At 41.4% G+C, this 13,011-nt stretch overlaps 1 protein-coding gene across 5 annotated transcripts in view; it reads left to right on the top strand.

Moving 5' to 3' along the window:
* Positions 1-13,011, top strand: part of oxr1a (oxidation resistance 1a) — a 139,747-nt gene that overhangs the window by 51,935 nt on the left and 74,801 nt on the right. For all 5 annotated transcript variants that reach the window (XM_053881787.1, XM_053881786.1, XM_053881789.1 and 2 more), the window contains one exon: positions 10,090-10,286. In XM_053881787.1, the coding sequence (XP_053737762.1) occupies positions 10,090-10,286 (197 nt within the window). The remainder of the gene's footprint in view (positions 1-10,089; positions 10,287-13,011) is intronic.

The following is a 13,011-nucleotide window of genomic DNA, read 5'->3' on the forward strand; positions in this document are numbered from 1 at the left end:
CAGTGGTTACCAACCCCTGGGCCGGGACCGGCGCCGGTCCGTGGATCAATTGGTATCGGGCAGCACCAGAAATGATTAAATAAATAATAATTTCCGTTTAATGTATTAGCTGAGTATGCATCTTTTATTTTGCAAAACCTTTTATTTTGAAAAATGACCGTATTCTCTAGGTTAAGCCTCAGTCACTTGAGAGCCAAAATGTAACCCACAAGTTCGCAAAATGAGTAGGAAACAGCCGTTTATTTGTGAAAGGAAAAGGGCTCAGTGAAGTAACAGAGCCTGTGACTTCCAAGAAGAAGAAAGTTATAAACAATACTGTGAGTCGTACTTGAAATATGGATTTATCGTGGCCGTCGACCTTCACTCCTAGATGGGATTGTCTCGTTGCATAGAATAAAAGCTCAACAACAAATGAAACAAAAACAAATTACTACTAAAGCAAACCCTTCAACCCACTTCAAACGCACCACGTGATACACACTTAATGTCACATCAACATATTAAATTGAATATATGATAGTATGGACACAGCAGGTCGATTAATGAAACGCCAAACATAATAAACCTTGATAATGGTTGACAAATCTGCAGGACTTCAAGCAAATAAATCACCAAATGTAAAAGCAATGTGAAACATGAAAATTAAAAACGGACTGCAAATGACTCGCAAAGACGATTAACTGTTATTCATCGTTGAAGCTTAATATCAAATCTTACATCAGAGAAGTCTGTCAAAACCTCTTTGTACCAATTCACCAACTGTTTCCAGTGTCTGCTCCATCCTCGGTAAACAGAATTAAGTGGCCAACATTTGGTTGATCACCGTGAATGCCTTTTCTCCTTTGTTGTGCTGTCTGTCGCTTGTGGCTTTTGTTGTGGAAGCATAAATCAATCTGGGGCCTCAGACATCACCTTGTTTAAAAGACGAAGAAAACCAAATTCAATTATCACGTAGGGAATTTTCATTAACTTTGTTTCAGAGGTAAACCTGGCTGTGAATTACTGAAACTATAACGTAGTTGTATAACGTAGCCTTGGAACAAAGTTCTGTGACAATACAGCAAGAAGATTTTGTTTTCTATAAATGTCTCTGGGGGAAGCTGGTTTGATTGAGAAGTTTAAAGACATCCCCCTACTGTCTCCCCCCAGGGCCTCCCTCTATCTTCTCTGTCTTCATTTTCCACAGCCGTCGCAACTGTCGCTCCAGATTTAGGAGTGTGTCTGTCAGTCACCTTTAGTCTCGTCCTGTCCACAGACGTGTGTCCTGCTCCCATCTGTTCACTCTGTGATGGCCCTCCCATTGCTTTCTGCCTGTCATGAACATAGAACATGTATGGATGCCCCACCGCTTGTTCAGACTCACTGGCTTGAGTTGTGACTTTGTCAAATCAACAAACCGGAAGTTGCTACTTTTAATTGTTTCTCAGTTGAGTAAACTAATGTGCTCGGAGTGTTTTGGCGAGCTGCTGGATGCGCCGGGAGCTGCCAATTGCGCACGCGTGAAGGGCATCAGCTTGACCAGCATGAGCCAAAAATGCCTGCCAACTGTCTGCGTGGCTGATGAGAGGAAGTATGGTGGGTGGATGTGGACTGATGAGAATTAAGAAGGGAATAATGAAGGAGTTTATTCATGAGAAAGGAAGAGGTGATGCAGAGTCACTTCAGGTTAAATGCACTTAATTTCACACCATTTTCTGCTGCAGAATCGCCCAAGGCCAAACATGAATGCTCATCAGACGGATTCACATCCTGATTTAAGGCTGACTGCCAATAAAAACGCACATGTTTCTTCATCCAGGACTGGTGCGGGGTGATGGACTGCTGCCAGCCACACCACTGATGACAGATGTTGCTGCTTCCAGCTACTTTGTGTTTCTACCTGACAGCAAACAGATGTAGTAATGAGAGGCAATACTGAGACTAAGCGCATGGTAATTTGATTGCAGACATTTTCAGTTTCGGTTGATTGATCCTTTGCACTGGCACTGCAAAACCTATATTTTGGTTGGAGGGTATATTTGTTATGAGCGATTTCAAGTGCTTATTTCACCTCTTGCACAGTATCTTCTTCACAAGATGTCCTTTCTTCATATTGGCTGGATGGTTCCACGAGGACCTGTTGAAAAAAAGTCCTCAGTGAAGGGCCTGTTGCCGCTTAAATATCAGTGATGGCAAATCCCAATAGGGAATGTGGCCGATGAGCAGGTGGCCTTTCACTTGCACAACACGCAGCATAAGCACAGCAAGAGCAAGCTTGTGTTGCAGCTGATGACCTCTGAGACTGGCAAAGCCTTGGAAAGAATTGTAGATAGACGTCAGTTCAGAGCAGAACCAAAGGCTAATCATCATTGGGCGTGTAAAGATTAAAAGGCGAATTTAGTTCACGTACATCGATAGAACTGGCAACAATTCAGTAACTTGAAATTGATTCAGTAGATTTTAAGCCAGAAATTCTACCCGGTGTAGTAGTGTAATGTGTGTGAAAGTAATTTTCAATACAAACAAGTCAACATGTAGTGGCAAATAGATTCACATTCTATTTGAAAAAAAGTGCAACCCACACTTGAGATTCAATTGACCGTAAGTTAACCTCTACTGTAGTAAAATTAAAATGCAATCTGGTTGAATGCTGAAAGAAATGCTGCTTGCATCTTTGTTTTTTTTATTCATAGTGTAATATTTCTTCAGTGATTTTTACAACCCTAAACTAAACATCAACAGTATTTGATTTCCGCGGTAAAGCTACAGTACAAACATCCAAATAAAAATTTCTTCTAGTTTAATCAGCAGTGGTTGAACCTGCTACTATTCGCATTCCTTCAGTTTGACACATACAATAAATGTAGGAGAGGATTGACATGCAAAAATGTAATGTATACTAGTTGGAATTGCATATTACGTCTAAACATTCTCAGCCATCTTCCTGCCTTCCTGCATCAGTTCTTCTTGGTTATCATAAATCTCAAGTTTTATATTCATTTGACGGTCAAATTAGTTTCTCTGTTCAACCAAAGCCGAGTAATATATCACAAACCACATTAAATTTTATTCTCCAACAGAAGAGATTAACATGTTATTTTAAAAAAACGAATAAAGTTTTCCCGGCATCACTTCAGCAAATGAAATCTCTGCCTCTTCTCCTCTCATCAGATTCAATTAGTGGAAGCTCCCTGCACAGTATTTTCATTAAGTCGGCCAATTCTGAGGAAGTTGTATCACATTATCCACAAATGCTCTCTTGCCAAGAGAATCGCCTGCATGTTACTCTTTTATACCAATAAGATGCAGAGCACCGAGTCAATAAGTGCGATAATTAAAACCTTCCTTTTCATCTGCGCTCCCTGGCCCAGCCCCTCCGATCTCGCCGGCAGTAATCATCTAACATGAGACTCCCTGTAAACTGCCAATTCTCACTACAGTCATTCCTGCACCACCACAAATGACTGTTGTGACGTGGCAGGCATTACTGCCGCTGACCAATCATGTTGCCGCCTGTGCTCGGCAAATGAGGGAGCAGGATGGAGGCTAGCAACCAGGAGGAGTGGAGGGAGGTGGAGGACTGCGGTAACAGTCCCAGGGTCCCGGGAAGACTCAGAATCAAACCCTGACGACTGATAGTGCAGCTTAGTCTCACCGTGTTTGTCACAAAGAAGAAGCGAGCAAAAGTCGGTCTTGAATGATCTTAAGAGCCAAACATGAAATAAAGCTTTTCCCTTCTTTTTATGTGAGATAATTCCACCGTCGGGTTGTAGAAAGAGTGCATCCGAGGGCTGTTTTGGTGTAATACTGATACATCCTGGAAGACGAATAACATCCACTGGCCTCGAGACATGGGCGTCGGAGTGTTGCTTTGTGGAATAGTTTCTGATCAAAATGGAACCGTTTAGCGCTGTTGGCAGGCAGGGAGAAATCATTAAACAGAGGTGTGAGGGATGCTTGCTGCTGAGACTCTGTTAGCTGCCTGATATTATTTTAATGTCCCTCTTCCATAAAGCTACATGTTCTCCTTGATCTGTATTTTTTCTTTGGTTTGGTCTTGTTTTAATTATACCTTTGAACCACATATGTTCACTGACCTTATGTGGAGCGGTAAATCAGTGAATGTGTTAGTGTATCTGCTGGCATGGAGGACTGAGCAGGAATTGGTTCTGGCATCTTGACCCCCCAAATGTGATCTGAAAAGATCCAGCGATGACACTCTGATGTTCAAATATGTCCATGGGAATTGATTTTTTAAAAAAAGTCTAATTGGAGGATGAATTAATTGTGATTGGACACAAAAACGATCAAATTTAGCAAAAAGCTCAAACATCAGGGTGGAAGTGTTCCTGTGAGGAACAACCTCTTTGCTGCATACCTTTCTGGTGTTTGCATTTTCAGTAGAGATGCTCAACCTAAAGGACCGTCCATGCTCATTACATACTGATCTGCATATGGACGGAGACTTCAGTCAATGCTCTCCGTTGATTTTGTCAGCATTTCTGCATCTTTCCACAAAGCTATAGATACGATCTAAACAGAGCAGTACCGCTGTAAACTGTGGTACCAGTGTTGCTGTAACTATCCAATACATAGCTCAGATGAGACACGAAGAAGACATCATGATGGGAATTCCCAATATATTTGACAGCCTCACCAACCACTGCCTCCTACAACACTGCCTTTGTTCGTGCCTTTTGTGTAATACTTCTCCCACAGTTGACATGTTTGTTTTGGAGGGTTTTTTTTAAATCATAAACCTTTGACTGTGGGCTGCCTGCAGGTGGATGTATTGGCAAACTGCAATACCAACACCTGAAGAACATGAGGAAGTAAGTGACAGTAACATTGTTTGAAAAGGACTATGCTGTTAGCGCTTCTATCGAGTACCACATTGACCTTACGATGCCAAACTGTTGCCATGACATTTAGAGAGGGCAGGGGAGTGCAACGTGGCGTAGGCCTCCACACGTCATTATGCTGAGGTGTCTGATAGCCGAGAGCAGAGCTCCAACTATATTCAATTAGGCTTTAAGATGCCATGCAGGACCTCATTAACATGCATGACCACAGGTAGTTGTTGTGCTCCTTCTCAGTGTCAGTATCATATGCAACAGCTGTTGTGGATCAACAACTCGACAGTCACTTCCTCTTTGTTGTGATCATCACCTGCAACAACAAGGAACTGTTGAGCTTTGAAAGAGAAGACTGGATTCCTGATGACATTTTGATTTTGTTCTCTGACCTGAGTGTGATTTGGCCTGTAAAAGAGAAGCTCATGAGTGTCGTGACACTGTACATTCTAGTTTTTGGTTTTTCTTCTCTAGCTATGTAAGTGGAATTAACACCAGACCCTCTGATGTAGAATAACAGGAAAGCCTGCTTGCATTACCACTCTGTTCGTCTGGGATTGAAACGCTAAAAATCTTTTGGACTAGCACAAAGAGTTGTTCAATGGCAAGATAATAATGTATTGAGATTATCCATTTTGCAAATAATAGCCATCAATTCTCTGGTTACAGTCAGACAGTGTCTGCCCAAGTAAGTCTGCCCCTTCATCAAGATATATTCATGGACGTTCACTAGTGTTCATTTGTTAAAGCATTAGTAAAGAATGTTTTCATGCTAAACTTTTTTGTATTGTCTGTGATGATTGGTTTAATTTTTTTATGGCAATGACTCATGCAGTTGAGCTCTCTATTGTTATAATGGCGCTCTTGATCCATGTTTTAAGAATTATCCGTAGCGTCACCTGAACATAAGCTGAAGTGCGAAGAAACAAATTTCATCCTTTCCAGACAAATTCACTTTTGAAAATAACAAATATGGGGCCTACACAAAACAATTGTGGCGATTCCTTTTGCCCAAAGATTCATTATGCATTGAACCGATACTGATACTGAAATGTCCTCATCGCTTTCCTGTGTGACAACCAAAGTGCTTTACGGCTGTGGGGCAGATCCATCTGACGTGCTCTTTACGAGGTGACGGAAACGCCAGCCGATTCCGACAAGTTTTTTAAATGGTCCTGAGATGGCATTTGAGCTGAATTGGCTGCCATGGCGGATAAAATGTCGATCATTGACTTGGCCATGAGTTAATCACTGAGACCCTTCTTTTCACGACAATTCGCAATGACACTGCTATTACAGCGGGGCCAGCCAGAAACAAATATTTATTTATTTATGTACTTTACATTCAGAATAATGAAGTGATAAATGGGTGGCATGGATGTCCAGTCGTCAATGTAGACTTGCTATTCAAATTAGAACTAGAGGTCTGAAACTGAAAGCTGAGCACAATTATGCAAGGCTGTCTCAAACCCCTGACTATGCATTTATAATTCTGCTTTCTTTTGCCATTGTATTCTGACTTCTGACTCTGTCTCTAATCAACAGACCAGCTTGTTGCTGGGAAATCATCAATTTCTGCTCTGATAAAAGTATTCCATATTACTCATGACTGTGCTCATCACACCAGTGGCGTGAACTTATATTCCTCACTCTGCAGATGTTGCATAAGCAGCATTCACTGGGACTGTGAGGCATCATTACCATCAGATGGGTCATTGTGCTGCCATCAGGATCTGACAATGGTGTTCTTGCCATGCAGGCCTTATATAACACAACCATCTTCCACCATATGTAAACATCTTTTCTCTGAATAAATCTGTGACTCTGCTGCTGCGAGGCAGGCAGGAGGAGGAGAAGCAAAGGGCCATTTTTTTAAGTCTAATCCCTCTTAGCTGGGGAGGGATGAGTGTGTTTTGACTTGGCCTTAAATTTCCTGTCGTTTATGGATTCTGTTGCCAAACCACGTGGATCCTGCGGAGTCACATAATCTTTTTAATGCTGATTTTTGGCACCAAAGCAGCAACTCGGCTGTCTCTGGTCGAGGCCAAATCAAGAGTAAACAAATGCCTACGCATCTGATTTGCGTCTGAACCTTTATCCCTCCTTTATGTTTGTTTGCTGAATGAAATGTGACAATGTTTCTCTGCCATCGTCATTCTAATGAAACATCTCACCTCACACTCGAGTCCCAAGTCTTACTTAATGTCCATTTAAGCTGGTTGGTGCAACAAGCCAATCCCATTTAGTTTGTCACAAGATGATCCTTATCAGGATTACATCACTGTCTAACTCCACTGGCACTTCAGGACAACTTCAATTGATCGCAGGAATGGTGCCTTCAGGGGTATGGCGCTTCCTCCATAGGAGCTCCGTACATTTTTTTTTTTTTTTTTAGGTAGATATTTCTTATCAAATACCTTGTACAGCAACGACTCAATCTTCAGTAAATCAGTTATCAATTCCGTTAAATGCCAAGCAATTGATTTGATCACTGGGACAATAGATTAAAATTCTTTTCCTATAGTGGCGTCCGGTGTGCACTGAACCATACTCGAATTATGTTTGCAGGTTTACAATGCAACTGTGGCCGAGTACCACTTACCTGCACTCTGGCAATTCTTTCTTTCTTCTCGAATTTCCCGTTTTGTCTTTTTTCTTCTTATTGGTTGTACTGTGTTTCATCTTTTATCTTAACGCATAATCGATCCGGATGGTTTGTTCTACCAGCCCTGCTGCATCTTTGTCAGTCGTTGAAAAGAAAAACGGAGACCCAGCTCTTCCCTGGGATGCCCACTGGACTCCTTTTGATAGCTATGATAGTCCTAATGCTAAAAATGTCTCTATTTAGATAAAATAAATAATGGGTAATGTTCCTGGGTGGAAAGTCATGCATGGATGGAAATCGACTGCCTGGCCGAGGTTTGCACTCTTAAGTGCTCTTCTAGTTTGTAAAGAAAATATTGGTATCTGTTGTTTTTCTTTGTTTTGAACTTCTGTGTCTGGATCTCGCTTGGTACTCTGCTGTGTATTTTGCTTCTGTGACTATGAAGTTTACTGATTGTCATAACTCGAGTCTAATTTTTGTTTTTACGCAAAATCACCAAGCTGTCCATGTACCTCTTGTAAACATTTGTTTTGCCATTAAATTTAAACAGGAGTCAACTCTGTGGTATCTGAATTTCCACTGACATCTCCACATTCAGATGTCTGCGGATCCACCTCAAGTTGTCAACGTTTTGCTTTCGGAGTTTATGAATATGAAACAGACAAAAAAAAATTATACAGTGATGAGATTCCAGTGTGTAATTGCAGATATTTTCTGTACAGATCAAAGTTTGTCTACTACAGCCGGTGGAAACATAAGAAATAAACGTTGACCTCAAAGTTTACACTTTGAAAACATTGATGTAAGGGGCCGTCTTGTAGCGTCTTGCCTGTGATTTAAAGCTTCTTTAATGTTATGGTATGAGTTACGTTTTACTAGATAGGGGAAGTAGTAGTTATTGGCAAAATATCCCAGCAGGATGAAGTGTAGCAGTGTAGCAGTGTTGCTTTTCAGAAGCTCTCTGGGTGCGCTGTCGGGACAGTCCTCCCAGCTCGCTGTCAGTATGCTGTATGTAGAAATGGTGTTTATATCTATGCATTGTAAAACAAACAAAGGTTCAGGCTAAAGGTAAAGTCTTGTGGACAGCTTTGAGATTCACGAGTGCCCTCTAATGGGGATAGTCAGATGGGTGGACAACTTGCAAAGAAGGCTGAAGTGAAGAGATGATCGGTGAAAGACCATCCCTGCATCACTGTAGACTTGTCCGTGTTTGCTGTGATTTTTGTAGGCTCCATACTTTCCATATGCATGTATGCATGCTTTAGAAAAGAGAAGCGCATGTATTTGGATTTTTTATTTTTTTTTATCTCACTGACACAAGTCGGGTCATATGTTTTGATACTAGTTGGCCTGGTCTCTGAGTGAAACGGAGCTAGAATAGGGCCTTGTGCGCCACTGATGAGACAGTAATTAGTGCAAACTCCTTGGGGAGTGAAGATAGACTTCACACAGCTTGATGCTCGCCTTCTGTCTGCCACTGTCCCTCATCCTCCTCGGCCAGCTTCTGCATCAGCGGGTCACTCCTGTTCACTTGTGCTCCATCCTCATAATTCCCTGTCTAAACCCACATACAGCACACGGTCTTTAGCAGGGGCTGGCATTTACAGCTGACATTACTGTTCCTTTGTTGGTCACTGTGCTGCACTAACGCTAATCTAGATGAATGAAATCAATTCGTGTTGCTGTGGAATCTGTAAGTGTGTTTATTTTTGTTCTGAATCGACATCAGGGAGCAGTTAACAGAGGCATCCTCTTCTTCGGTCGCAGCTCTTTTCACCTCTCTCGCCTGGTTTCGGTGTGATTTGGGAAGAAGAGGCAGTCACTGTAGGACAGCATTTTCATAGAGATGATGCATTTTCATTAGGCAGTTAGACACAATGTCATGTGTGCGGCGTCGGCCTGTCCAGGGATGAACACTTGGGTGAAATGGCCAGAAAGATTCTGTTCGCTTCAGCAGTTTTGCTGGAATGATTGAAAGTGTGTGCACAGAAGCCGAGTGTCGGGAATCTTGCACTGCTGTTTCAGGACTTTTCCAGACTATAGATAGATAATGTCATGTGGTATTTTCACTTTTCACTCTTGGTGTTAACTGGTGCTATAGTTTGTGTTTGAGCGACGGCAGGCCTTTAAGATTCGAATAAGCTGTTGTCCCTAGGTGACTCCTCTAAACTCCAAACCAGGATCCTGTCATGCTTTTAATTGGATTTGAATCGCTATCGTAGGCAGATTTGATTTTCCAAACTTAACTGGTCACCTCAGGATGCCTTTTTACATAAGCAGTCTGCTTTGAATGGCGAACAACAGTGGTAGACCTGGAATTAAAGACATGCAACAGATTTTGTTCTCCAATCTGTACATCTTTCACTGATCTTTACTGGCTAGAAAGTGGGTCAAACTCATGATTCCTGAGTCAACACTGCGGACATGTTGTCCATTGTTGACCAACGTCATACTGTACACAGCAGTGCACGCAATAGGAGACTGCTCGTGGAAATACACAGAATGTTGAAAACACTGATACAGATCTATTTTGAAATGCCTACGCACACAACTTGTTTTATTTTAAGTGCCCGTGCTGGCAAAGCTTATCTCTAGACATTCTACATCTTTGACTGCACCCACTTTATGTTTCTTGTCTGTTCTTTCTTGCAGACTTAAGCAGAAGTCTCAGTCGGTGGATATTGCCAGTCAAGGTTTCTCCCCGACTCTGGTACCGGCCTCGCCTCACAACAAGACCTCACAACCAGCCGCCAAGACACCCACTGCTCTTGGCGTCCAGGAAAACAACACCACCAACGCTCAGCGCCGCAGCCCCCGTTGTGGCGAGCTGAAGAGGGGCTACACTATTGGTAAGTCCTAAACTACCTTACAAGACAGCTGTGTCAGCTGATACGTAGGATTTTGAAACGGGGCGTCCAAAGACCCGCCCCAGACCATAAGCCCGCCCCCAGACCATTCACCTCTCTACACCATGTCAACGACTGACTTGACAACTTGATTTGTAAAAAAACAAGCTGTAAACATCTATACAAAAATAACTTTTTATAAAAACAAACATCTGAGTCAAATAATCGTTAACAGAGATGAACTGGTGCCACAGTAACACTTTCAGCTGCAGGGATCTGCCAGCTGTTTTACTCGGTTTACCCAGAATAATTAAAATAAATAAGTAAATGCATGTTTTTACAATGATTCTTTCCCTTACTACAAGCTAAATGTCTACAGTTTTGTTCATCTTCCTTTAAATATTTATGCAAGATAAGCAACAGTTGTATCATGCATTTAAACATTCATTCATTCAAACAAAATATATAGGAAGGTTTCCTGAACCAAGTGCTAAGCTATTTTGCAGTGTGCCGTGCAGCAAACTGCAATGCATGGCACTGGGGAGCGAGACAAGTGGGCTTTGTGCCAAAAGGAATGCCAAAATTACTCCTCCCATTACAAAGCTACGAGTTCGTTTTTTAAACGATTCTTCAAAGTTTGGAATTTATCTGCAGTTTCGTTCTGTCATGAGCGTCAGACATCCTATCAAACACAGCACGCTTCCATTCCGTGAGTGTCACGACTCTTGAGATGTGGATAACAGCAATATTACGCCGTAAACAAATGTGGCGGCCGAGCTACAGCAGCAAAAGGGTTGAGAATCTGCAAATTCCAATCATACAAACTCTGCGAAATCACTGGGTGAAAACACCCTTTTCATGGAAACTAGTGATGCACGATTAGGGTTTTCACTGCCAATCACCAATATCAGCCAGTGTGCCGATCATCACAGATACCGGTCACATGGATTAACAATGAATTTGTAATCAAAATGATGAGACCTTGTACTATGTACAGGATGTAAAACATGAACCATTAAATCATTTTATTTCACACGTTTTAATATACCTACCAAGAAGGCAAAAAAATAGGGGAAAGTCGCTTCAGACTTTCAAACGTCGTGAAGTATTCACGCTTGTAGCGGGACTCCGAGACAGAGAGCACTGCATTTATGAAAGTTTCCACTGATCACTGATCTGATGATGCTGTGATCGGCAATGAGAGGTAGTGAACGGCATTCACCGGTCACGCTGAAATTGGCCAATCCTGATCGGTGACTGATCGATCAGAGCATCCCTAATGGATGTGATGTCACTATGAGTAGAGCGTAATACATGCTCGAATGATCGGACATTTAAGGTAGACGATGTATAATCTACATGCTGCATATTTATGTATTGTTCCAGATGCGTGTCGGTGACACTTTTACTGTATGTTGCCCTTAATACTAATTTAATAACTGTCGACTGGACATCGTAAGAAACTCCCTAAAATTCATTAATCTTCTCCACTTATTGAAATAGGAAACCCTGGCTATTTATGAATTAAATACTCTTAGGTAGTAATTACTGAATATTGTAAAGGGAGTTGGCCTCATTTACATTTTCTTATCGGCTTTTATCAAGGTCACGTATGTAATGCAGTGAAATATTTTATGGTTCTCTTTTCAAAAGGAAAGGATGAAAGTTGAAGAGGTTAATTGTTAGCTGTAAATGGCAGCTTAATAGTTCCACAGCAATAAAAGAGAGTGATGAGGTTTGAATGCCTCTGTCTCTGGGTTGTCAGACGGAAATAACATTGAAAGCGCTGTGTTGACTGCCTGCATAAAATGCTATATTCAAGAGAATAGCCAGCTTTGAAAATAATGATGTAAAGGGTTTGAGTTTTCAAGTGTTCACACTTATTTGCTTTTATTTTATTATTTTACTTTTATATACAATGTGTTGAATATTAAACATTACAGTATCCTGTACTTTTTTTCAGAATTCCACCTATGCTGCTGTAAAAATCAGTCATTATCAAAAGCGCATCTCTTCCTTGTCGAGAGAAGTGCTCGTAAATATAAAACCTTCAGATATCCATACGAAAACACTGCAAATAATATAAAGCATATTCCATGCCTGTTTGTGAGATTGTAGTCCTGTGAAAGCTACATTCATAGCTGAATATTTTGTGTTCATATTGCCAATGAGCTCAATCGCTGTTGATTGGAGCGCTCACATGCAAGAGTGCTCTTAATCAGAATGTCGTTGTTCATGATCTTTGCATATGTTGGCAAAAATCAGTTCTTAAAGTTATGATTTCTTTATTGATTTGACCTTTAAGGATTGTTTTACATAATAGTAGAAATACTATTAACCAGAGACTTGGAAATGAGACTGATAAAATTGAAATTGTGATTTTATAATTTAAAAAAGAACCAACATATAATGTTTTTGCCTTGTTGCTCACTCCTATATGTATCCAAAAGTTTAGTAGATGGCAGAAGGAGTGATTTCATTTTCTCTGTGTGACACACATCACATTGTGTCACGCATTACAACATAAATCCATCCACTGGTCAAAAGAGAGCTGGAGGGGAGTGGCCCACTATCACCCACGCATAAACTAGCGTAGATCACCTAGGCCGGGGGGGGTCAAACTAAGCCGCAAAAGAGCTGCAGTAGGTGCGGGTTTGTGTTCCAACCCCTGTTAGCATTTAAAAGTTAACCCGTCACGTGTCAGCTGAAACAAACAGCACCAACATCA

Source organism: Synchiropus splendidus, chromosome 12, assembly GCF_027744825.2.
Source record: "Synchiropus splendidus isolate RoL2022-P1 chromosome 12, RoL_Sspl_1.0, whole genome shotgun sequence".
Classification (NCBI taxonomy): domain Eukaryota; kingdom Metazoa; phylum Chordata; class Actinopteri; order Syngnathiformes; family Callionymidae; genus Synchiropus; species Synchiropus splendidus.